The 27,124-nt window shown below is 41.5% G+C and overlaps 1 protein-coding gene across 1 annotated transcript in view; it reads right to left on the bottom strand.

The window, feature by feature from the left end:
- Nucleotides 1–5,766: 5,766 nt before the first annotated feature.
- LOC127542937 (zinc finger protein 345-like) overlaps nt 5,767–27,124 on the bottom strand; it is a 38,767-nt gene continuing 17,409 nt past the window's right edge. Inside the window, exon 5 of the mRNA XM_051968877.1 lies at nt 5,767–7,592. Coding sequence (XP_051824837.1) covers nt 6,750–7,592 — 843 coding nt within the window. The 3' untranslated portion in view covers nt 5,767–6,749. The remainder of the gene's footprint in view (nt 7,593–27,124) is intronic.

Below are 27,124 nucleotides of genomic sequence, written 5' to 3'. Positions count from 1 at the left end.
AGTATGGCAGAAACTAGGCATTGACCCACATTTAATACTGTACACCAAGATAAGGTCAAAATGGGTTCATGACCTAGGCATAAAGAATGACATTATAAATAAATTGGAAGAGCATAGGATAGTTTACCTCTCAGACCTGTGGAAGAGGAAGGAATTTATGACCAAAGAAAAACTAGAAATCATTATTGAGCACACAATAGAAAAATTTGATTATAACAAATTGAAAAGTTTTTGTACAAACAAAACTAATGCAGACAAGATTAGAAGGGAAGCAATAAACTGGGAAAACATTCTGATAAAGGCCTCATTTCCAAAATATATAGAGAACTGACTCAAATTTATAAGAAATCAAGCCATTCTCCAATTGATAAATGGTCAAAGGATATGAACAGACAATTCTCAGATGAAGAAATTGAAACTACTTTTAGCCATATGAAAAGATGCTCCAAGTCATTATTAGTCAGAGAAATGCAAATTAAGACAACTCTGAGATACCACTACACACCTGTCAGACTGGCTAGAATGACAGGGAAAGATAAAGGAATATTGGAGGGGATGTGGGAAAACTGGGACACTGATACATTGTTGGTGGAATTGTGAACACATCCAGCCATTCTGGAGAGCGATTTGGAACTATGCTCAAAAAGTTATCAAACAGTGCATACTCTTTGATCCAGCAGTGTTTCTACTGGGCTTATATCCCCAAGAGATCTTAAAGAAGGGAAAGGGACCTGTATGTGCAAGAATGTTTGTGGCAGCCCTCTTTGTAGTGGGCAGAAACTGGAAACTGAGTGGATGCCCTCAATTGGAGAATGGCTGAATAAATTGTGGTATATGAATGTGATGGGATATTATTATTCGGTAAGAAATGATCAGCAGGATGATTTCAGAAAGGCCTGGAGGGACTTACGTGAACTGATGCTGAGTGAAATGAGCAGGACCAGATCATTCTATACTTCAACAACAATACTATGTGATGATCAATTCTGATGTACGTGGCCCTCTTCAATAATGAGATGAATCAAATCAGTTTCAATAGAACACTAATGAACTGAACCAGCTACACCCAGGGAAAGAACTCCGGGAGATGACTAGGAACCATTACATAAAATTCCCAGTCCCTCTATTTTTGTCCACCTGCACTTTTGATTTCCTTCATGGGCTAATTGTACACTATATCAAAGTCCGACTCTTTTTGTACAGCAAGATAACTGTTTGGACATGTATACATATATTGTATTTAACTTCTACTTTAACATATTTAACATGTATTGGTCAACCTGCCACCTTGGGGAAGGGGTGGGGAGAAGGAGGGAAAAAGTTGGAACAAAAGGATTTGCAACTGTCAATGCTGAAAAATCACCTATGTATATATCTTGTAAATAAAAAGCTATAATAAAAAATAAAAATCAACAAATCTTCCCAGGCATTTCTAAAAAAAAAAAAGAATAACTTCATCAGAAAAATAAGTATAATGCTACAATGGACTGGACTGGCTTTATGTTGACTGAACTATTAGGTGCATTATCCTACATCAACTTTCATGATGGAAGATTAGGAAATTAGACTGTCTCCTGAATTACATTTAAGCTGCTTGTGAGGAAGAGGCCAGATTTTCTCCTGTTTTAATTCAACTTGAACAGACTCTGAGAGATAATGGAGGAAAGGATACAATGCCATGGTCCATGGGATTACGAAGAGTTTGACACAATTGGACAATTGCCCATGGCATCTATTATGTTCCTGGGTGCTTGGGTAAATGATGAATCCACTTTTAATGTATGTCTGGTAGTACCCTTGGATGGGGAAGGAAAAATCAAGTATTGGTCAGCATGAGGGAAGGTTTCTTAGTCATGGTAAATAGAATAGGAGATAGAGGAGAATGGGGAAGGGGTTCACTAATGGCAACTCTCAAGGAAAGTTACTCGCACTTAAACTTGCAGTTCCTGGTGCTCATCTTGCAAACTCACTGCTGTTCTCTCTCATTGACTAATAAACGATTAAGCAAATCTGATGGCCACACTGCAGCCATGGTGTTCCCAAATATCAGCAAGATACCTGTAGAAGCTGCAGTGACCTTTCATTCACTGAATTAGGACCACCCTCAAGAGGCAAAATGCTAAATCAATTGAGAAGGTATAGACTGATTTAGAGGAAAAGAGCTCAAAAGTGAATGAGATTTGTATGCATGCCCACTAAGACACTTTGGATCACAACTAGTGAAGCTTTAAAACTGAGGTTCTGTTCCTCAAATGTCTCATTGATTGACACAGTTTTTTTTTTTAACAGATAACTTCTATTTGCATTGAGCTAGGGTGTAGATGTTGAAATCATCATTAAAGACATCTAATTATCTTTCAATAAACAGAAAAAGAAAAAGAGAGAGAGAGAGGGAGAGGGGGAAGGGAGAAAGATAGAGACAAAGACAAAGACAGAAAGGTGGGTGGGAAGGAGGAAAGAAAGAAGAGAGGAAGGGAGAAGGGAGAGATAGAGGGGAAAGAGGAGGGAAGGAGAGAAAGGAAGGAAGGAGGGAAAGAGAAATAAAGAAGAAAAATCTCTCTCTTATTCAATGACATTGTCCTCCCCCCCCCCACCTTTTACATCTTTAACAGTATGAAATCTCAGCTTTCCCTCTGGAAAGAAGGTGGGGAGGAGGGTGGATGCCAGAGCACTATGAACAAGGGCACTGAGATGTAGTAGAAAGAGCTTAGAAAACTTTGGTTCAAGCTCTGCCATTAGCTAGCAGTATGATCCTTTTTGAATCCACACCTTCAAATACAAAATAGAAAAAAAGTAATAGTTGCACTACTTTGCAGACCTGAGATAATTTATGTGAAGCACATATAAGTGGGAATGCTGGTGAACAAGAGGAAAACAAACCTAAGGTCCCTGAGGCCAATGAGGGAAAAGATTCTGACACTTGAACTGTTCTTTAGGAATCTACAGGTCAAGATAAGTGGGCCTCCATCTAGGACCCCCAAAATCCCTCTCACTTCCACACACATCAGTTATAACCCTGCGAGAAATGAATTTCAGAGGCTAAATAACTAGATGGAAAGTCACCAAGCAATGAAAGCCTTAGGTGTGGGAGGCAATGGGTCACCTATGAGAAGGTGGCAGGGAGAAGAAAGGAGGAAGAAATCATTGGCACACAGAAGTGGAGATGATGTTGCCACTGCTGACAGCCACTGAATCAGTGATAAAGAAAAGGGGCCTGAAGTTGGGAATTGCCTTTTGTGGGCCCCCTTCAGGTGCAGTAGCTACACACATGGAAGGACCCAGTTTAGCTTCTCACCTCTATTTGCTGTTTGTTAGAGACAACTTCAATCCATTGTAATATGGGAGCGTGCAGCTGCCAAGCTAAAGTCAGGAATAGAGCAAAGCCAGGACAGTATTCTCGTAATCATTATCTACCAGAGAATCCATGCAATAGAGCTCATCTGTTCTCAGGTGCCTGACGCCCCTGCGAGCAGACGTGGATCTGTTTCAGCCTCTCTACAGTGAGTATGAAGCAATAAAAATATCAGTGGATGGAAACTAGCCTACAAGAGATCAGAGACACAGAGCTGGAAGGGACCTGATGTCATCCCATGCAATCCCCTCATTTTATAGAGAAGGAAACTGAGACCCAGAGAGGTTAAGTGATTTGCCCAGAGGCTATTAAAAAATTGAACAGAATTTCTCTGACTCCATATCTAATGCTCTGCATAAATAGAAAGAATTGGAAATGGTGACAGACTGATTGGCATTTCTTGGATGGGAGAGCCCTACACTTCATCGTCATCTAAGGGAGGTAAACCAGAAGCATGCTGTTAAGTCCCACTTTGAACCAGCTCTCTGGATTCTCTAATTTTACCTTGGTCAAGTTAGTCACCTCTCACCTCCACTCCATCCCATCCCCACGCTGCTGTCTGGTTTGCTTTAAAAGCTTGGAAGGTCTTACTTTTAAGACTGACCATAACTACAGCCCTGCCCACATATCCTCAGCTACCCTCACCACCCACTTACTCCGCAACTTGCCTGGCATTGGTGCTCCTCGCATTTCCAGCTTTACTTGACTTCTTTGGCATCTTCCCTCCTCCTTCTGGCCTTACCTAAATTGGTGTTTCTTCCTTCATTTTTCTTCCCAATTCATGAAATGTCGTGTTATTACTCACCTTTCTCCTCTTGTTCTCTGTTCAATCTGTCTCCTACCTTATTCGATGCAACAATTCTTCCCAAATAAAACTTTTTAACCATACACCTTTGCACTCAACATATATAAGGTGGCTCCTGTCTTTAGTCAAAAGTGACACACAGTATCCATACATAATTGGAGATCCTAAATGAATTAAAGCAAGAGGGAAGAAGCCCTTCCCCTCTCCCCAAAACACCCCCTAAAAATGAGAAGAAGTTGATCCCTTTAAAACCATAACCCTGGGACCATTTGTGCCAAGTGTTTGTGATCAGCTGGTGTGTGCAGACCCCATCCAAGAGCAGAAGCTGTGGGAAAACTGTGAATCTTTGGTGTTTCCTCTTTATTCGTCCTTCCCCGCAAGTGAAAAGCTAGTGTGGAAACCTGCAGAAATGGCTGTAGAAATAGTGGACCTTAGTGTCCTAAATGTAAAGCTAGAAGAGGCCTCGTAGATTATTTTACAGATGTGCAAACTGAGGCTCTGGGAATTCAAGTCATATAAGAAGTAGTAGCACAATCAGAATCAGGATTTGAATCCAGGCTTTCTGACAGCAAGTATGAGGCTCCTTCCACTAATGCCAATAGGACTTCCAAATTGGGGGAAGAGATCCAGGGAGAAGAAGAGGAGACTAGAATGTGTGAAGCCCTAGGACTGAAGCAGATGGTGGCCAATAGATGTATATGCGTATGCTGCCAGATGAGTTCTTTACAATTGTTTCATCTAAGAAGGCTGGGGAAGGGGATGTCTTTACATCATGCCATACCATGGCACTGTGTGCTTTGGATTCTGCCAGGCCCATTTGGAAGTCACAGCCTGTCCCATATCTCGTGTAAGTTCCAGGATCAGGGATACATATGCATGCCCAGAAACGGCTGAAGAAGCTACATAGTTTGCTTACCATCCCCTCTTCCATTCTCAGCTCAGCATCCTAATTTGTGTTTGAGAAGAATAAAGACAAATCTTATTAATGAGAGTGGAGACAACCACAAAGTCTCATCCATCAGGGGCAGATCTTTTACAAGCCAAGCAAAGATAGGCACTCTGACATTTCACTTCTAATCTTCTGTAGGATTTGTCTCCTTACATTCTGGTGGTCTTGTTCTGAGGAGGTCTGAGCTGAGAAAACCTCTTGACATTTCTCTCTCTTCTTCAAGGCAGACATCCTACGGTTTGGAAAAAGGAAGCACCTTTCCTATAAAGAGCAGGTCCAGGGCTATCCTGGATCCTCTCGAACCCAAGGATGTTCACCTGATACTGTCCCAGGAATGGCTGTGATGGGACAACAGGGCCTTCATTCCTAGACTCCATGGTCTATGTAGAGAGAACATATAGGGACACCGCTCTGTCCATCAAATACCATTCTGTGACTGACCAAGGTGATTACAGTCTCACTGCTTCAATTCTTACCCCGGTATTCTCCCCTACCATGGACTTTCAAAGGGGAGATATGACCAGTTTTTGCACATTGTGTTAGGAGATGAAATAATAACAAGGATAACTAAGTTGATCTCAAAGAATTTTAGGTAATAACAAAAACATGTCTAAAATGTAACAGACAATAAGTACTACAAGAGTTCAGAAAAGAGAACAGTGGATTTGCTTTAACAGTTGAGAAAAGTTGGAAGGAAATAAACTGTAGGTGGACTTTCAACAAGCATTCAAGAAACATATAGGGCCATTTAAGGCCCTCTGCATGCCAAATCCTTTCCATCTTTCCAACCTTATGCTTCCCCTCCATGAACTCTACATTAAGGTCAGGCTGACCAACTTAGCTGCCCCTTCAACTCAAGGCTCCATTTTCTCCTTCCATGCAGTTGCCCCAGGCCTGGGTTAACTTCCACCCTCTTTCTGCCTCTTAGATGTCAGATGAGAAACTGCCATCTTTGTGAAGCCTATTTGATGCTCCCTTGCTCCTTGTTCTTTGCTTATTTACGTACATATTCTATCTGTCTAGTAGAATATTGCTCTTTGAGGGCAGTCCCTATTTGGAGTTTTCAACTTGGTACTCCCAATGACTGATATTGGGAAGCTAGAAACTAAATATGCCAGGTAACTGAGTCAAAATAACCTAGCATGGAGCTTACATTTTATCTAGAGAAATAACGTGTGTTCCCATAAGTAGATATAAGTAGTGAGAACTGTTTGAGACAAAGACGACTTTAGCCCGAAAGAATGGTGCTGGCACTGACACAGATGAGAAAACACATGGATGGAAGCACATGAGCATAAAATCATTAGCTAGGTTTAAAGCGTGTGGTGACAGAGCCAGATGGACAATAAGCAATCAGTCACAGACTAATCACAAACAAAGGCCATATCGAAAGCAAGAGTGAGGATTTTCAGGGGGTGGATTTAGTTTTCAAATATCCCCTCATCCCTATTTTGATGAAGCAATGCCAAAATGTCTTTACTAGGCACTAATCTGAAATCGCACTCACTTGTCATTCCAAATAAATCAGAGACATCAGCTCTGCCTTTAAAAAAACTTGACTATTTTATGAACTCTGCCCTTGCTATGTAGACTCTGAGACCCACAAAACAAGTGTGACAGAAGCTTCTCTGCTATTTACTCAATTACTGTTTGTGAATTTTTCTATGCTGAATGAGGCCCGAGTTCTGAATGAAGCCTTTCCCACAGTCACTACATTCATAGGGTTTCTCTCCGGTATGAATTCTGCGATGTTTATTAAGATCAGAGCGTCCCCTAAAGGCTTTTCCACAGTTAGTACAAGTATAAGGCTTCTCTCCAGTATGAACATTCTGATGGTCAATAAGAGTCGAGCTCCACTTGAAGGATTTCTCACAGTACCCACATTTATAAGGCTTTGCTTCAGTATGAACTCTCTTATGTCTAATCAGATCTGAGTTCACCCGGAAAGTTTTCCCACACTCCTGACATCCAAAGGGTTTCTCTCCACTGTGGATCCTCTGGTGCTGTCTAAGACCTGAGCTCCCTATGAAGCATTTCCCACAATTCTGACATTTATAGGGCCTCTTTCCACTATGAATCCTCTGGTGCTGACTAAGGCCTGAGCTCCCCATGAAGGCTTTCCCACACTCCTTGCATTTATAGGGTCTTACTCCACTATGAGTCCTCTCATGCTGAATCAGGTCTGATCTGCCTCTGAACTTTCGTCCACATTCATTACACTCGTGAGGTTTCTCTCCTGAATGAATTTTCTGATGCTCAGAAAGGGCTGAGCTCCCTCTGAAGGCTTTCCCACATTCTTTACATTCAAAGGGCCTTTCCCCAGTGTGAATTCTTTGATGTTTAGTTAGTATTGACTTCTGATTAAAGGCTTTCTTACATTCCTTGCATCTGAAAGGTCTCTCTCCACTATGAATTCTTTGGTGTCTAATAAGGTGCGACTTAGCTGCAAAGGCTTTCCCACAATCCTCACATATATATGGCTTGTTCTTTGTTTGTTTGTGATTAATACCTGAATGACTACTTCCAGCTGTCTCCGGGGTATTGGGTTCCTCTCCATCACCAGTTACCTGATGTGTAAGAGACTCTACATTTTGTGTGGAACCCTGGTTATGACAATCCCCACTCTGAGCTCTTTCTCCTGAAAGATTTCCTTGAGATATAACAATCTGGCACCCCTCTCCTTCCTTATAGGTATGGCCTCTCTCCTCTGCAGGTCCACTCATCTGGGTAACAGTGACATGACTGATACTGTTGCCTGATGTGTTTCCCTGCTGCAGCTCTAACCTGCCTTCACAGTCAGAACCTTCTGGAAACCTTGGGCCCTGGACAATAGCCCTCGAGATTCCTTCTGAAAACATCCTCTGTGATCCTATATCTTCATTAATTTCCTGCTCTGGATTAGAGGCTTTTTTTATAGCCTCTGTCCCATCACCTGAAATGACAAAGAGAAAATAATAACCTGTTCCCCACATTATATCAGTTCTTATTATATGGACTATTTGTGCCCAACCTGTGGTGGAGCCTTCCAAGATCACACTGATCTGTTCAGCCACAGTCAGATGATCTACCTTCACCCCGGCATCGTTTTGGTCCGCTCTTTGAGAACAAAGGATGACAACCAACGAACCAGTTCTTGTTAACACAACATCGTCTAGATGTTTTTAGAGTGGGGTGAGTGACTCAGAGAAATGATGGCAGCAGGATCACCATGGTCCTCAGATAGCACATGTCTTCACTGTCAAAGATCTGAGGGGAAGCATTTCTCTTTGGCGAGGAAGTGAGGTTAATTTAGCTTCATTTCCATTTTTTAATGTATTCCTTTACTTTATTGGTCCAGATCCGTGATTCTATTGGCATGGAAACTCCTTCCACCAATGCAAATCATCAACTCATGCGTAACTTACAGTTGCCATGGATACTGAGAGATTAAGTGATTGGTCCGTGGTTGCAAAGCTGGTGTTAGAAGCAAGCCTTGGTCCCAAGTCTCTCCGACTCCAAAGCCAGCTCTCTATCCAGGATGCCATCCCAACCCTAGTATTTGTTGTGTTAGTGATGAAATGTCGACACTGCCACAAAAATTAACGAACACCCGAGTGTGATAAAAGAGGGTGCATGGCACAAAGACACTTTGGGGCTTTATGACCCTGAGTGAGTCACTGTGGGCGAGTGAAGCTGTTGCCTCAGTTTCCTCATCTGTAAAATGGGCTGGAGAAGGAAATGGCAAATCACTCCAGTATCTTTGCCAAAAAACCCCAAATAGGGTCATAAAGAGTCCAACACAATTGAAAAAACAACTGAACAACAACAAGGGGGAAGGCGTGTGATACAACAGAGCCCCAGGGGCAAATTCTGTTCCAAAGGCCAAAAACGGTGTTACCGCGAACCAGTCGTGTGCTTGACATTACTCATCTAGAAAACAGAAATAATAATAATATCTGTACTGTTTCCCTTGAGGTAAAACATTTTGTAAACATGAAAGTGCTGCATAAGTGTGATGGTCTACCTTAGTTTGAGCCCAAAATATGTCTCACTTGGATTGTTGAAATAATATCCGGACCCTAAATCCTTCTAGTCTAACCAGTCTCTCCCTGCTTCCAGTATTTTCCCTCCAATTCATCCTCCATGAAATTGCCAAACTGATATTCCCTAAAACACAGATCTGACCAAATCACTCTACTGCTCAAGAAACTGAAGTAGCTCTCTATTGCTTGGAGGATAAAATGCAAACGCCTATCTAGAATTTAGAGCCCTTCTCAATCTGACTCCAACCTCTTACCAGATTGGCTGTCCATTATTTCCACACACACCCCAGATCTCAAACAATAATCATTAAGTAAGCACCTACTACGTGACATGAACGCCAAGTATAAAAATGGAAAGACTGAAACAATCTCAACTCCTTAGGAGTTTATATTCCAGCCCAGCTGGTGTCCCTGCAGGAGGTTATCATTCACAGGCTGTCCCTTGTTGTCTGCGTGTCACATAATCTCTGGCTCTGTCTGCACGCTAGCATCCACACTGGCCCACTTCCTGACCTCTGCTGCATGAATCCCAAACCCCATCTTTCTATGAAGCCTCTCTCCATCTTCCCCAATTGCAATGGCCCTCCCTCCTGATCTTGGATAGTGCTATGTTAGATTGGTATAGGGGATAAAGAGCTGGCCACATAGTCAGGACCACCTGGCTCATGTCCTACCTCTGCCACAAACATGCTTCTATAACTCGGGCCAAACTCTCAGTGCCCCAGAGCAACCCACTAAGACCCTGCAAGTTGCAGCGTGAGTGCCAGCTTGCAGTAGTAGGGTTTCCCCATCTGGGAATTCCCTACATTCATTTAGGCTCAGGTCTAATTCCTATTGTAAATTTATCTTGTATATTCTCATAGACATAGTTGTTGTGTTCCCCATTCAAATGAAGTAGCAATTGTCTTTGTATAGGCAGTCCTTGACCTGGCACAGAGTAGGCTTTAAATAAATGCCTGTAGTTGAAAAGAAAGGATCCATGGCACAAAACTCTTCCAAATGAAATGAATAGCTCTTGGGAGTGCTTGGTTTGGATAGCTCTCCAAATGAATTCCCAAACCAAGGGGAGGAAGGGGATTCCTAGAGGTGGGATTATCAGGGGAGTGGCGTAAGAAGAAAGGACAGACAAAGGCTGTAGCCACGGCTACGGTGGGCACGGCTCAGAAAGAGCCCATCGGAGCAGGAGGGAAAAGCAAATGTGGAAAAGAACAGAGCAAACGGAGTTGTGAGACTGACAAGGGTATACAGATAACAGCGAACAAAAATTTGTCGAGAACATGGTAAGAAAGATGGAGAGAAAAGGAAACACATCAGGTGCACATAGAAAGTGGCCACACACAATGTTCTCATTGGCATCTAAGGAGCTCAGGCTCCCAGAAGGGCAGCCAATGATGGAACCTGACTAGAGGTGCCATAGCTTAAGACAGTCTCATTTCTGATTGCTTGGGGGAGACCAGCACCCTTGTGCCTTATTTATTTAATACCTCTTCTCAAAAGGGAGGAATCAGTAGGATCCTGCCCAGACTCCTTAAAGGCAATTTAGTGAGGAAATTTACTGTAGCAAAAGTTCAAGGGTTCGAGGAGAAAAGTGAGAGGATAAGGGAAAGGAGGCACACCCCCAGAGATAAAACCAAAGGCCAAGCTGGTCCCAGGAATGCTTAAATAGTTGGGTGCCATGGGCACAGTGTCACCTATCTTAGACATATGTCCCTTGGGGAACTGTGACAGGCACAAATGGGGGCACCAGAGGCAGTTGGGTTTCATCTCAAACAAGACCAGCTAGCTATGGGCATGTGTCCTGGTATCATTGAATAAAAGTGAGGTCAAGGGCACATGGATAGGTGGGTTGTCGGTCCACCCTGAGGATAGCACAGAGTACCTCTTTACATATTTCAGAAGTGAGAAAGACCGAGAAGAGCACTAGCCTTTGTAAAAACTGAATAAAAGGCCAGTTTCTCCCAGAGCAGTGCCAGAGCTAGCCCCAAAGCCCAGGTTTACCCACCCGTTCTAATAATGCTGCTTCTGTGCCTTTCATTTGCTTCTAATCATTCTCCCCTCCCCCTCAGCCCCCCCCCCCCCGAGTTATGGCCATCCACATTTCTGTCCATTGTTTAGCTTTAGGGTCCCCTAAATTTACAAATCAACATTCACAAATATATTCCCTTCCACAAGACACACAGAAATCAGCCTCCTGCACACAAAAAGGGATCCACCCCCAGCACACATAGACTGTACAAAAAGCCTGCTTCCCATTCAAAACAGCCAAACTATCTGTCATCCTTCCATCTACCTAAAAGCAGGACTTCTTCCCCTGCCCGTGATGGGCATGGGCCCGGCCTAGTCCTCACTCACCTGGGTGGCCGCAGCAGCTCCGGCTCCTTTTCTTCTTAGGTCTCTGCAGAGCTGAGCTCCATGTCATCTCCCCTTGTTCCAGATGCACAATCATCGCTGGCTTGGTAAAAAGGACTCCTGTCCATAGGGAAGGAAACAGTACAATCTGGTTTAGGTGAGGGAGACAAAGCCATCCCAGGATACTCGGGGAGGGGGGAAAGGATGGGTGAGGCATTGTCCAGGAAAGTCCAGGGGGGATTCAGGAGATGAGGGAAGAGAGGCAGTATTTCGCTCTCCTAGAATTTAAGCTAGCATTCCAATGGAGAAATCTCATGGCAAAGCTGTTTAACTCCTTAAAGGCAAGGTTCTATTGGCCCATCATCCAAAAACAAGCCTTCACACCACTTTTCTTGGCTCTGGTCAAGCTATTTGGAAAAAACAAATATTCCCAAGAGTTCATCAATTCACAGAGCTGGAACTCTTCATTTTACAGTGGAAGAAACCGAGGCACAGAATGGTTAAGTGACTTCCAAAAATCAAACAGGTGTACACAGCAGAATCTGGACCCAATTTTTTAATTTCTAAGCAGGCTCCCTTCCTGCTCTGTCCTGCTACCTCTGTTAAGATTTCATGCTGATAGCTACTTCTCCTAAACATGTAACTGAAACTGGCTGCTTGCTGCCATTTTGCCTTACAGCCCTAAACTGCTGAGAATTCCCTGTCTCTGAGAATGACAATAATTATCTCAGTAGTTGGAGTAGTTTTTTAGCAGCCCCCCCCCCAAAATTCCTAGGACTATAGGAAGCAGATTCCCAAATTCTGAGAATGTCCTAATCCTGACCCGCCACATCATTTAACCAATCGCCATCCTGAAATCCTCAAATATTCCAGTGAAAAGTAAACTATTTATGATAGGGATGAGAGGTAGGAGATCTAGCTTTGCTACTGCAACCCCCATGAGTTTTCTGGGATGTCTCATACCCTACAAGCTGGCCTGGGATTAAAGGCCCCTTCGTTGACCCAAACAGCTGGTGAAGTCTCAACTCAAAGCCACAGGGGCTTCTTAAAGCCATCAGAATAAACAGGTTCTATGCATGGCCTGTGGTTCAGGGAAAAACCATTCATTTAGAATGTAACTGCCACTCAACGTGAGAAATCACATGCACAAAAAAATCCCAATCATTCCCTGTGTTTTACTCTTTGCCTTTGGGATGCCATAAATATGGTAGAAAGAATGTTATTGGAACAAAGAACATGACCTTTCTGGGCCTCTGTTCCCTCAAACACAAAATAATGGTGGTGGACTAGATGACCTCAAAAATGCTTGTGAGCTCTAAATCCAAATGGTCCCTAGGACTCCTCCTGTTTCGCTTCTCAAGCTCCAGTTCCCCAGACATTAATCCCCTTCCTCATTCTGTGGTCCAACTGGACCCACAAAGGCCACACTCCAAGCTGGGTGTGTACTCCCTCCTCATGTTTGCCTCAGCATCCCTCACTTCCCCTAAGACAGAGCTTGGGCATCATTTTATCTTAAGACAAAGCCTGGGGGCAGCTAAGGGGTGTAATGGATAGAACACCAGCCCTGAAGTCAGGAGGACCTGAGTTCAAATCTGGCCTCAGACACTTAACACTTCTTAGCTGTGTTGTGACCCTGGGCAAGTCACTTAACCCCACTTGCCTCAACAAAAACACAAAACAAAACAAGACAAAGCTTAGATATTATTTTATGTGAAACCTGTCCTGATTGCCCCCAAATGTTGGTATTTGACACCTACATCTGTACTCGTCGTCTTCCCTATTAGGACATAAAGTCCTTATGAACAGGGATTGTTTCATTCTTGGTATTTTAGTCCTGGCACCAAGACAGTGGTTAAGAAGCGATTGCCACTTGATAAGTCTATGTGTGATCTTATGACAGCAAATGCATTACAGCAATTATGTTACTTTTATCGTATGTTTAAGATTTGGAGGGGATAGAAAAATTGCAATAAGTTCTTAATTTTAGAGTAAAATATGATCTGAAAAAATTACTTAGGTAGATTATTTGATTGGAAGTGGGGTGATGTGCTAACCAGTGCTCTTCTTAGAAAGGAGTGGGTCACTGCCACACAGTTTGGGAACCACTGACATAAGGAGAAACTTGTTAGCAATGAGAATTGTTTTGCAGGAATAGCCATGGCTTTGCAGCTACAAAAGAAGTGCCTTCCTATATACATACACGTGCACAACATACACTCATATATACATATGTATACACACATATATGTGTACACACATATATATACATATATACATGCATGCACCTATATATACATATATACACACATATGCACACACACACCTATCACTGATTAGAATGAACTGAGGAAGGTAATTTCCACAAGGCATCTGCTCCCTTCTTCGGCTTTCTGGGATACTTTTCTTTGTTCTACAATTCCCTTTCAAATCTCAAGATTACAAGTTCCTAGTTTCAACCTATCACGGAAAAATGTTTTCATTCTCTTGATACCTTGGGGATGTTGCAAAGTTCTATCATATCCTTTTATCTGATTGTGCCTTTCCAAACTCAAGAGATATGCACTTTTAGATCTTCCTAATCATTTTTTAAAAATAAATGTTCATTTATATATTGAATTTTTTGTCTTTCATTGTTTTCAATTAACAAGCGTTTATTTCCTCTCTCCCATCTCCCCTTACTCCAATCCTCCTTAAAGAAAAACAACAACTACCCTTGTATCAAATAGACATCCTAAAGCAATATAAATTCCCACACTGTCCCTAACTCCAAATAGGTGTATCATTCTACACCTCAAGTCTATCACTTCTCCAGCAAAAGATAAGCAGCCATCTTCATCACTGATCCTCTAGAATCAAGGTTACTCATTGCATTGATCAGAGTACTGAAGTCTTTCAGAATTCTGAGTTTTTCCAATATTATTGTTAGCATATAAATTGTTCTAGGTTCAGCTTACTTTACTCTGCAACAATTCATATGAAATCTTTCCAGATTTCCTTGAAACTCCTTTTTCACTTATTACATTCAAACACCCGAGCTTGTTCAGCCATTTCCCAGCTGATGACACCTCCAAATGTTGGCAACCAGAAAAAGAACAGCTTCAAACACTTTTACATATAGGACCTATCTTTCCCTTTTTCTTTGATGTCCTTTCAACATTTGTCATTTTCTTTTTTATCAACTTGGCCAGGCTGATAAGTATGAGCTAGAAAATGCTTTCATTTGCATTTATTAGTGATTTAGAGCATTTTTAATATGACTATAGACAATTGGGGCTTCTCTTGAGAACTACCTGGTATATCCTTTGACCATGTGTTGAGGAATGGCTCTAGGTGAAATTATTTCTAGAGCTTTAGGAAAGTTAGCCTTATATTGTCTTGTAACCAAACATGATATGTCTAAACCTAGAATAGTTAGCACTAGAAAGTGCTGATCACCAAATTTCAATAAAGAAATAAAGTTGGAGAATGCTCCAAAAAAAGGACAATGAAAAAAATGGTTCTGGATGACAGAGAATGAAACATTTCCCTCTTCTCAAGACAGAATGGGGAGTTGGGCACCCTCTCATACACTCTTGATTTTGCTTGATTCTTTTTAATATGTTACAACATTGGAGAATTTACAGGTGAGAAGAGTAGAGAGATATATGGGGAAAAAGTACGAAAAACAAGTCATTCATAATGTTTTTAGTTATCAGGAACAAAGGCCCCATTTTCAAGATACATAAGAATTTAATTCACATCTATAAGAAGCTTATAATGGCTTTTCTAGCCATTATGGAAAGCAATTTGAAACCATGTCCAAAAAAAAATCACAAAACTGTATATACTCTTTGACTCAGCTATACCATACTAGATCTATATCCTTAAGAAATCAAAGAATAAAAGAATTTTATTTATTTATAATAATATTATTATGTCTTACATAATGATAAATATAATTATTATTTATACAAAAGTATAGCAGTTTCTTGTAATGGCAAGACCTGGAAACTGTATAGGAACCCATCAATTGGAAAATGAGTACAATTAACCATGATTTCAGTGGACTCATAAGGAAGCTTCTATCCATCTCCCAACAGAAAAAGAAAAAAATAGGTAGACACACATTTCTAGAAATGGCCAACATGGAATTCTGTGCATATTTATTATAATGGATTTCTTTTTCTTTTTTTTAAATAAATGTGGGTGAGGAGGTGCAGAAGAGGAAAACAGTCTATGCTTGTTCGTTTAAATAATAAAATTTTAAAAGAACATAAAATTATAGTGTAATTCTCTAGCAAATGAATTTAATTTTTATGATTTTTACCCCCAAAAAATGTCCCACAGAAATTTTTCACTTGGAAAGGAGAGATTGCTGCCCTCCCAACAGAAGGCACATCTCTAACTGATCCAAGAATTCCAGAGAGCAATTTGGAACTATGCCCAAAGGGCTTTAAAACTGTGCATACCTTTGATCTGGCAGTACCACTACTAGGTTCATATCCCAAAGAGATCATAAAAGAAAGAAAAGAACCCACACATGCAAAAATGTTTGTGGCAACTCTTTTTATGGTGGCAAAGAATTCCCAATCATTTGGGAAATGACTGAACAAACTGTGGTTTATGAATGTAACATAATACTATTGTTCCATAAGAAATGATAAGGAGGCTGATTTCAGGAAAACCTAGAAAGACTTACACAAACTGATGCTGAATAAACGTGAACACAACCAGGAGAGCATAGTACACAATAACATTATGTGATGCTCAACTATGATTGACTTAGCTCTTCTCAGCAATACTGTGTTCCAAGACAATTCCAATATACTTGGGATGGAAAATGCCATCTGCATCCAGAGGAAAAAACTATAGAGTCTGAATGCAGAGTGAGACATATTATTTTCACTTCCTTGTTATTTATTTTTTCTTTCTTGGGAGTTTTCCTCTTTTGTTTTGATTCTTTCCCAACATGACTATTGTGGAAATGTTAACACGATTGTACATGTATAACCTTTATTAAACTGCTTGCTATCTTGGGGAGGACAGAAAAAAATTTGGAACTCAAAATAGTACAAAAATGAATGTTGAAAACTATCTTTACATGGAATTGGAAAAAAAAATATTAAGTGGGAAAAGTGGAAAAAAGAAGGTACAACTTTAAGCTTTTGAGACACGTATAAAAGTGAGGGTAGCTGCCACACTCACTCATGAGCAGTCCCAAGGAGCTCCTGAAAGAGCCAGTCAAATTTTGTCATTTTCATCTAATAAAATGAATACCCTGTATCTATATAATTTACCTATACAACTGTGCAGAGATGCACAACCTTACTGAACAGCTTAAGAGCTCCTTTGAATACTAGGGATTTATTCTGAAGCCAAAAAGATAACTTTTTTAAGGTATGTTATTTGTGAACTGTTGATGTTATTAAATCCAGTTATTATTACAAACATATTCCTTTAAAATAGAAATATCTTAAAGTACAATTGAAGAAATTTTTTTTAAAGCTTAATTTGTCTGGCCCAGTGTCAAACACGATGGATAGAAATGCTAGCTTGGAGTCAGGAAGACTTGAGTAAAAAATTTTGGCTCAGAAACTTATTAGTTTTGTACCACTGAGCCAGTCATTTAACCATTCTCTCCCTCACTTTCCAAATATGTCAAATGGGAATAATAGCACGGAGGGTCCCAGAGTTATTGTGAGGATCAAATGAAGTCATAATTGTAAAATGCTTGACAAACTTAAAAGCATTATAGAAATATTGCTGTTATTATTAATAAATGAAAGTAAGGACAGATTTAAGTCCTAGAGGAGGAGATAGAAAAAGGAGCAAAGTGTTATTCTTACCCACTGAGACTACATTCCCGTAATTCTCCAGCATCACATCCCTGTACAGTTCCTTCTGAGAAGGGGTCAAGTAGTTCCATTCCTCCTTCGAGAAATACACTGCCACATCCTTAAACTTCACAGAATCCTAAAGCAATAGGGATTTAATTGGAGGAGGATGTTGTTCCAGGGTAACAAGAAGAATTGATAAATCCAAGAAACCCTGGAAAAATACTTTCAGTTCAGGTATAATATCAGTGACTATCAGGGCTAAGAAAACAGTGGACCTGCCACTGGAGTGAGAAGCAGGAATCCTGGGTACTATGGGCAAAATCAAAACATTTTTAGACCCATCTTCCTAAGATAAAATGGGAACAGGAATGTCTGAAGTAATAGCTATGAAAACCCCGATTTTAAAAACAAGATATTTTTCACATTACTTAGGTAGATGCTAGGGAGAAAGGAAACAGACTGTAGGAAAAAGCTAGGATTCAAGGGTTTTGCTTTAATAGTGGGTATGAGAGGCTAGAACAGTCATTCTTAGATAGACATGACCACATTCAATCATTAGAGATGGGGGGAGGAGGGTCTCACTCAATAAAGACAAAGTCAACTAGAGCTCACCTGAGACCTGACTGTCCGGTCAGTTGTTCTTGCTATTTCTTCTCCCATGATTCCTCTGAGAGATGGGAAGAAAATCAATCTAATGAATAAGTGGGAAAGGAAGAGAAAGCCATGATTGAGTTGAGACAAATAATCTCTCTTTATCATTGAGATCTTCCTTCCTCAGCCACAGATGACTCCAGAGGAACCTGAGAATAGTTATCTCATATTTCAAACATTAACATTTACTAAACATATAAATATATTTTTAAAATTTAAAATTTAAAAAATCCACACAGTGTGGGGAGCGCTAGTCTCCAGGAGGGAAGGTGGAGAGAGGACTTTGGAATTAAGCAAATTTGGCCATTCCTCCTCATGTGTTTTGAATCTAGAATATCCCCTTCCACACCCTCAAACACCTGTTTTCTTTAGGGAAATCTAAGCTTAGTGTTACCAGGATCATTTCTTTCCAATTTTCTTTAATAACTGATATCCTAGCTCCACCCCCTGAGCCCCACCACTCCCCAAAACCTGCGAACCGGATCAATAGGGTTTTTGAGGAAGCTCTGAGGTAGACTCTCGGGATGAAATACTCCCGTAATCATATTGACTTGGGGGTGTCCTGGGGAGGGGAGGGGGTCTGATGAAGCATCAGATATAGCAAACACAGGGCTTGTGTGCAGCTGGCGACCCACTCTCTCGAGTTCAGCCTAAACCAGAATAAAATGTAATTGGGAAATATTTAACATAAATGAAAATACAGTAAAACATAGATAATATTACATCGTTAAATTAAGTCAATATGCCCCCAGGGATCTTTTAAGGATTAGTAGCCCCTCGTTTCTATATGAATTTGACTCCACTGCCTCAGGAGACTCAAGCACACCTGTGATTCAGAATACCAACCAGGTGTAGCATGTTATAATGCAAAGAGCAGTGATCCGGAGTCAGAACGATTAGGTGCAAGTCCCACCTTTGCTATTTACTTTAGGATCTTAGGCAAAGCCTTTCTCCTCTCGGACTTTTTTTTTATTATTATTATTATACGAAGGGGAGGGGGCCTAGCCTTTATGAACTATATATGGCTCTTTTCTTCCAGTTTTACACACCAGGGTCTAGAAGGTGTTGGTCTAAATACGAAAGGGCCCTATGATATACAGTGGAAACTGCTTCTATCCATAATCCTTTGGTAGACTTGGCTCCCATTTCACAGACGGCAAACTGAGGCTAAGTGGGGGAGGGATGAGGGAATTAGAACTCGAATCCCTAACTCACAAATTAAGGCTCTTCCCTTGGAAGCCCGAGGGAGAGGAAAAGAGCGTGAGGGAAAGCGGGAGGGGGGAAGGGAGGGAGGGAAGAGAAGGAAAGAGCAGGGCCGAACTAAGAAGAGTTCGAAGAAAGCACAGTTATAAAGCCCAAATTGAGAGCTTTCTATTCCAGAGACCCACTGACCAATCACACCTCTCCACTGACCGGCCCCTCCTCAGACTGACCGGCCCCTCCTCCTGGCTGACTGGCCCCTCCACAGACTGACCGGCCCCACCTTCCTCTTGGAAGGAGCTGGTGGGGTCGAATGCTTGAGACTAACTCGTGCGAGGTGCAGGGGCCCTCGTGAGGCGGAGGGGGCGGACCTTCCCGTGGTGCAAAGGGGTTGGGGGCGGCCCTCGAGCGGCACAAGCGGCGGAGGGTCTCGCGTAGCGCAGGGGCGGGGGTGGGGTGGGAGGGAGAACAGGGCCCCTCACTTGACGCAAGGAGCGGGGCCTCGAGTGCCGCAGGAGGCGGAGCTTCGCGTGGCGCAAGGAGTGAGGCTTCACGTGGTGCAGGGGGCGATAGAGGGGGCTGTTGTATGGCGCACGGGCGGAGCCCCGCATGGTGTAGGGAGTGGGGCCCCCGCAAGGTGCAGGGGGCGGGGCTTCGCGTGGCGCAAGGGGCCGGGTTGGGGAGCCCTCATGTGGCGCATGAGCAGAGCCTCGCGTGCCACAAGAGTATGGCTTCGCGTGGTGCGGGAGGCAGGTGCCTCGCGTGCCGCAGGGGGAGGGGCTTTACGTGCCGCAGAGGGCGGAGGTTTCGTGTGCAGCATGGGCGGTGTCTTGCGTGCCGCAGGGGCGAGGCTTTACGTGCCGCAGGGGACGGGGGCCACGTGTGGCTCAGGAGCGGACCCTTGCGTGCCGCAAGGGGCTGGACTTTGCGTGCTGCAGGGGAGGGGCGGAACATGTGGCCAAGAGGCGGGGCGGGGGGGGCCCACGTGTGTGGCGCAGGGAGGGAAAGGGGGGGGCCCACGTGTGTGGCGCAGGGAGGGAAAGGGGGTACGGCCTCGTTTAGCACATGGGTGGGGCCTCGCGTTCTTCCTGGGACTAGGTGCAGGGGAGGGGCGGAGCTCCAGAGCAGAGTCGGGTCCTGCGCGCTAAATCACCACCTCCCTGGGAGCTTCCTCTCGCTCCTCCCTCCCGTCAGCTCCCTCCTCCCCAATCTCCTAGTTTAGATTCCCCCTCCCTACTAACAGTGCACTCTCCCGGGGAGGCCCTTCTGGCGCAGCCGCCGCACTCTGCGTCCGGTCCCCCTACCCCAAGCAAGGATTTTTGAGAGGTGCTGGCGCATTGCCTGACTGGCCAGCAGCAGACCCTGGATGGGGAGGGAATGAAGAAGTTCAATGCTTACACTTTGTTAGCTGCGTGACCCTGGAGAAGTCACTGAACTTCTGCTTTGTTTCCTCATCTGTTAATTGGGAGTGATAGCTCTTATTGAGGATGAAAGGAGATAGTAATTGTTAAGCGCTTAACACAGTTCCTGGCACATAGGTGCTCTATAAATCTTTATTTCCTTCCCCAAACCGTTATTTTCCCCTTGCACTTTGAAAAAGATCTTAGCTCTTAGCACCCCTCTTCCAAGAAGGGTGTCTTTCTCAAACTTTGGAATCCTATTTGGTTGGATCTACCATTCTTCCAGGGAGGGTGGGTTGGGGTGGTCGCTATTTCTGATCTCCTTTACCAAATATGACACTTGACAGACTCCATTCACACCGTAACTACTTTAGCACCAGGACACCTTTCCCCACCACTCCACTTCAGTAGTAATTTAACTGACAAACCCAGAGATCTCAGTCCTTTTCCTGCTTGTTAATCCGTTTGGATAAAGTGAGTGGTGAAAAGAGGTAAAGAGGAGAGCACGGAGTGGTCAGTGAGTTGGAAATCCATGGGCCTTTGTTTTTTAGCCAAATGTTTCCTGGCAGGTGAGGGATAATCCAACCTACTGATCCCCAATCAGTACGTTTTGCCCACTGCCTTTCCTCTTTATCCCCGTTCCCTTCTCCTTTCTTACCTACCAACTTAGCAACTCTTAATAAGAATGCAGACTCACAAAAAGTTTTAAAAGATTTAAACATTTGCTGGGAAGTGCCTTTGCACCAGTAAAATTTAACCCTTCCTTCCTTCAATTTCATTAATCTCCACTTCTTCAGCATGGCCTTTGCAACTATGGTTCCTAACCAAAAAGCTTGCAGAAGAAAGAATGCATTTGTAAATGCCATTATTAATTCAGAAAAGGTATGTACCAAGTTTTTTTTCTCTTTGGGGAATGTGTTTCTAAGACCAATGTTGCAACTTATGATGCCTTAACATCACCCACCACTCTTCCCCCTCCAAACTGCATAATTTGGGAGTATCAATTTGACTTAAGGAGAACACTAGAATCCCCTTCTGTTTATGCTGGTATGTGACCCTGAGACTTAGCACAATTGAATGGGCGTGAATTTTGACCATTCTTATCAGTGATACAGACCTGAATTTTTCTAAATTAGTTTGAAATCATGCCCTTTCCTTGCTTTTCTTTAGATTTGCTCATCATGAGGTCCAAGTTTGTAAAATTCTCAAACTTCAACTTGCCACAAACACTATTCCATATCAGTGCTAAAGGGATAGGAAAACTATTTGTAAGATGAAGGATCGCCTCTCATAGTACTCTGCCATGGTAGATGCTCAATAAATGTTTGTTAAATTAATGGAGGACAGAGAATATATATACATATATATATATACACACACACACATATACACACACACATATATATGTGTCTATATGTATGTGTCTATATGTTAAGGAATAAAAGAGCAAAGTAGTAAAAGAGTAAAGAAAAGTAAAAGAGTAAAAGAAGTAAAGCAGAGGAAGGATAGAGTAAATAGAGTGATAAGAATATTGAGGAAAAAATTTATATACACATAAATATAATTTACATTTTTATATGCTAACAAATAAGAATGATTTTGAATAATGATTGTGGAAAGAGTAACACCAAGTCTGGTATGCAATATATATATTTTCAAAATGCATATATGTACCATAAAATGCCTCCAAAACTATCAAATAAACATTTACTGAGCAACTTTCCAATTCTCCAGATATGTCTGGAGCCACTTCCTTCAACTCTTGCAGGGCAAGGAAGAGTGAGAAAATATGGGATGATCATTGAAGAAGGATAGATGTTGGAGTGGGAACATGGCAGTACAAACCATCCACCCAAGGATTAAGAGGCACTTTTAAACAAGAGGAAACTAGGAAAAAGATAGGAAGTACCTGTTTCAAATCATGATAAAATACTGATTCAAAAACAAAATTCTGAAAGGCTTATAAAATAGACCAAATTTTTAAATTTTGTTTTTTTATTTTATTTAATAGGGATAAGGATGACTTGAGAGGCTTGATATAGTGGAGCTAGCCTCTAAGTCAAAAGGATCAGGTCAGGGTTCTAATACAAGGTGCCTTGTGACTTTTGCTAAGTCCCTTACCCTCTCAGTTCCCCAAGTAATTCTATAAGATTATAAATTGCAGACCAGCCCAAGATCTGCTTTGGCAGAATGAATTTTCTCACCCAGGAAGTCCCTGTACAGATGAAATCATAGACCACTTCTTCCCCCCTTCCCCCCCCCCCACAAAGTCATCTAGGTAAAAAAAAAAATCTAACTGCAAAGCATGGGGTGAGAAAGATCTTGCTTAACAATAGTCGAGTGAAAGTAACCTAGGGGCTTTAGTGGACTGGAAGCTCAACAATGTGAAAAGACTGGGGGAAAAAAAGCTTGTTTGATCTTAGGTTGCATTAATAGATAGGTCAAGGAGAGGGGAAGTAGCAGTCCTACACTATTCCACCCTGGTCACAGCCCATCTGAGGAGAATTCATTTCAGTTCTGGGGAACCACATTTTCCTGATAAAATGATTTTTGAAACTGAAGCATAATCAAAAGAAAACAACTAGAACATTGAAAGGACTAGAAAGCATATCACAGAAGTAATGGTCAAAGAAATCAGGGGTGCTAAGTCGGAAGAAGTTTTAAGGGAGATGTGGCAATTTTGTCCCAATAGATTTAGGAATGCCATGTGGAATAGAAACTAGCCTCATTCAATTGAATTTAAAAAGCATTTATTAGGAGTCTACTATGTACAAGGCAAAATATTAAGAGCCAAAAATACACAGACAAAATGGAACAAAATGTCTGCCCTCCAAAGAGATTACTTACTCCTAGTAGTGACCCAGTATTTAAGAAAAATAATGGGAGTCATTAGCAGGCTATTCAATAAACTCTAAGACCCCAGATACCTCCATAAAGACCATAGAACATGACATGAACAGTTTTGGTTATACTAAATTCAAAAGTTTTTGCACAAATAAAACTAGTGCACTTAAAATTAGAAGGAAAACAGATTACTGGGGGAAAAAAATCTTTGCAGGTTTTTCTGAGAAAAGTCTCATATCCAAGAAATCTATAAGAAAAAAGTAATTTCCATGACTCTTTTCAACAGTGAGATGATTCAGGCCAGTTCCAATGATCTTGTGATGAAGAAAGCCATCTGCATCCAGCGAGAGGACTATGGCAACTGAGTGTGGAGAATAACATAACATTTTCTCTCTTTGTGTTGTTGTTTGCTTGCATTTTATTTTCTCTCATTTTTTTCTTTTTGATTTGATTTTTCTTGGGCAGCAAGGTAATTGTATAAATATATATATATATGCATATATTGAATTTAACATCTATTTCTACTATGTTTAACATATATTGAGTGGATTCTATGCCATCTAGGGGAAGGGGTAGAGGGAAGGAGGAGGAAATTGAAACACAAAGTTTTGCAGGGGTCAGTGTTGAAATTGCAGTAAACAGAAGCTAAGCCAGAAAGCTCCACGTGGTAAGCAGGAAAACTTTGAAAGCTACAGGTTAAATATTTACTTACATACTTAAAAAGAAAAGTAAACTTGTACATAATAGAGCTCTGCAGTCCTTTTCAGTTCTGCTACATATATGGAAATGCCCACTTTTTGGTGTTTGTTAATTTTACAAGAGAAATATATTTTTCAAACCAAAAAATGGGAGTGCAAGATAATTTGAAGGCAAAGGCAGCAATAACAACTTGAGGAGTTGGGTCTCAGGAAAGGTGTCCTATAGGAAGTAAAATTCTTCATTTCCTCCAAGACTCACCTTAGGTGCTAAGAGGTGAAAGTGAGGAAAGAATGTATTCAAATGAGATCACATATATATACCTCTTGGTGAACTGTAAATTGCAATATAAATATTAGTTATTATTTCTAATGTCTTTATTTTTATTTTCTGTTTCTTTTATCACCATAGCATTTTTACCCTCCCCCTCAAAGAGAATCATCCCATATGGCAAAACGTATTCTTTGCAGAGGAAAAAAAAATGTCAGCACAATTGGTCGATACATTGAAGAAGTCTGAAAACATGTATAATGTGCATCACATGTGGACCTCCTGCCTCCACCAAGGGGTGAGTTGAAAGTGTCTTCTCACAAATCTCCATTTACTTTTGATTTTTTGGTGTGTAGTTGTTCCTCCCATTTACATTGTTACAGTCAATGTGTATATTGTTTTCTGCACTCTGCTTTTCTTTTATTGATGGCTTCCATGGGGTAAAAACCCAGTAAGGGAGTCTCTGCTTCAAAAGTGTGGACATTTCGTCATTTTTCCTACAACCTATTCACGACTGATTGTGGCCATTTTCTGTTATTTTTGCCAACTTTCAGGGTGTGCAATAAAATCTCAGAGTTGTGTTGATTTGCATTTCTCTTATTAATGATTTGGAACAGTTTTCCATCTAGCTGTGAATTTTTTTGCACAGAGTCAGGAAACAAAGTTTGGGAATGGCAAGTAGCCAAGTCTGACTAAAATGTGAAATTAGTCTGAAAAGTTGGGAGGAGAAAAGGGAAGGAAATAGACGTTAATTAAATACCTATTAATCATTTATTATTTTAAGGATTTTATAGATGTTATTTCATTTGATCCTCGAAACAACTCTGGGAGACAGGTAAAAGCCAGACCAAGACCTGCTTTGAATGTCAAATTAAAAAGATAGCATTTTTCCTATCAACCACAAAAGTATTACTTGTGCTTAGGAGTGAAATGGTCAGACCTGGGTTTTAAAAAATTATTTCTTTGACAGCTTTCTGTAGGATGGATTAGAAAGGGGAAAGACTGGAAGCAAGAAACGAGACCCATTAGGAGGCTATTGCAACAGTTCCAGGGAGAGGTGAGGCCCTGAAATAGGACAGTGATCGTATGAATGGAGAGAAAGGAGCCAGATATGAGAAATGTGCAGAGAATTAAGACAATCTGTCAGCTAGCAAAAGGGTTGAGGGAGGAAAAAGGGTCAAGGAGAATTCTGAAGCTGCCAATTTGAATTCCTGGAAAGACGTTATTCTGACAGAAATAGGGATGTGAATTAGGGTGGTAGGTTTAAATGGAGAAGATAATGAATTTCAAAAGGGGCCCATTAAGTTTGAAATGCCTCAGTGGCAGTAGCAGTCAGAAAGATAGCGATGCAAGCTCAGGGAGATTAGAGTTGAGTACATCGATCTGGGCGTCATCTGTGTAAAAATGATCATTAAACATCATCCCATGAACTGATGAGATCTCTGCGAGACAGTATAGCATCAGAGTAGCAATGGGTGAAATTTCCAGGGAATCCACTTTCTCATCTTATAAATGAGAAAACTGAAGTCCATAAAAAGAAAGTTCAACACGTATGTTGTAAATAGTAAAGGAACATTCAAAGCCAGGTCCTCCTCCAAATACAGGACTTTTTTCATTAGCCAATACTGCTCCATTCAGGCTTAATATAATAGCAATTAGACCGGTACAACAATGTAAAGAACCTCTTAGGAAGTGTTCCCTGTCACCACAAGTATCTAAAAGGCTAGAGAAATACCCATCAGAGATATATGGAGGGGAAATTGAACTAAATGACCATTGAGTGCCTTCTCCTAACTTTATTGTTTTCTCTCATTCTTTGTTCTCTGTGACTTTGTACTTATCACTTAGCCCTTCTACCATTTCTCTACCCCCCCAATTTGCTATAATTAAAATAAAAATATAGAATAAAATATTGGTTGTGTTCACTTAATAAAGTTTTCTTTTCTGTTCTTAAAGAGCAAGAAGTATTATAGTGTAGTGGAAAGGCAGCCTTGAAGGCAAGGCTGTGTGATCTTGGGCAAGTCACTTCATCTCCTCAAACTTGCATTGATAGAGAAGAGTTTCCTCATCTGGGATTTCTCCATTCCAATGGAAGAGCATGTAAGTCTAGTAGTTTCTCAACCTATGTGTTTCTTGAAAAACGAAATTGAGCTGTTTTGTTTTTTAACTTCTATGTGGCTCTTAATTTTTCTCCTGGAGTGCCAGATCTCAGTAGAAAAAAGCCGCCCACTTCTAGAAAGATTTTATAGGCGGCTAAGTGATTTTGACATAATTCATATAGAAAATTGTTTAAATAAAAGAGTTCATTTTCTTCTTATTTCTCATATTCTCCCTCCATAATGTTTCATATGTACAGAAAGATTTCTGTTCCCTAGTCCAGGACCATCTCCCAATATGCCTGAATTATGCCAGTGGCTTTTAAACAGAACAGACACAAAAGGAAATATTTTGATAGAGCTATGCTGGATTGAAGATAAGAAGACTTGTGTTCTAGTCCCATCCACACTGTTTGTGTGATCCTAGTCACTAGTCATTTTATTTTTCTGAGGCTTAAGACTTGGGATCATAGGCTCTTAGATTTAAAGGGCTTGGAGACCAAATGGTCAGACTGCTCGTTTTACCGAGGAGGAATCTATGGCCCAAGGAGGGGAATGGCCTGGCTCACAATCACAGGAGTCCTAAATGGTGGAGCCTGGCCACACACCTGGGTCTCTGCTACTCCACCGTGCTGATTCATCTGCCGAGAGACAGACTGCACTCGTGTTTGGCA

This window comes from Antechinus flavipes, chromosome X (assembly GCF_016432865.1).
Source record: "Antechinus flavipes isolate AdamAnt ecotype Samford, QLD, Australia chromosome X, AdamAnt_v2, whole genome shotgun sequence".
Lineage (NCBI taxonomy): Eukaryota > Metazoa > Chordata > Mammalia > Dasyuromorphia > Dasyuridae > Antechinus > Antechinus flavipes.
The sequence above is the reverse complement of the archived record's forward strand: the minus strand, read 5'-3'. Positions and strand labels throughout refer to the sequence as shown.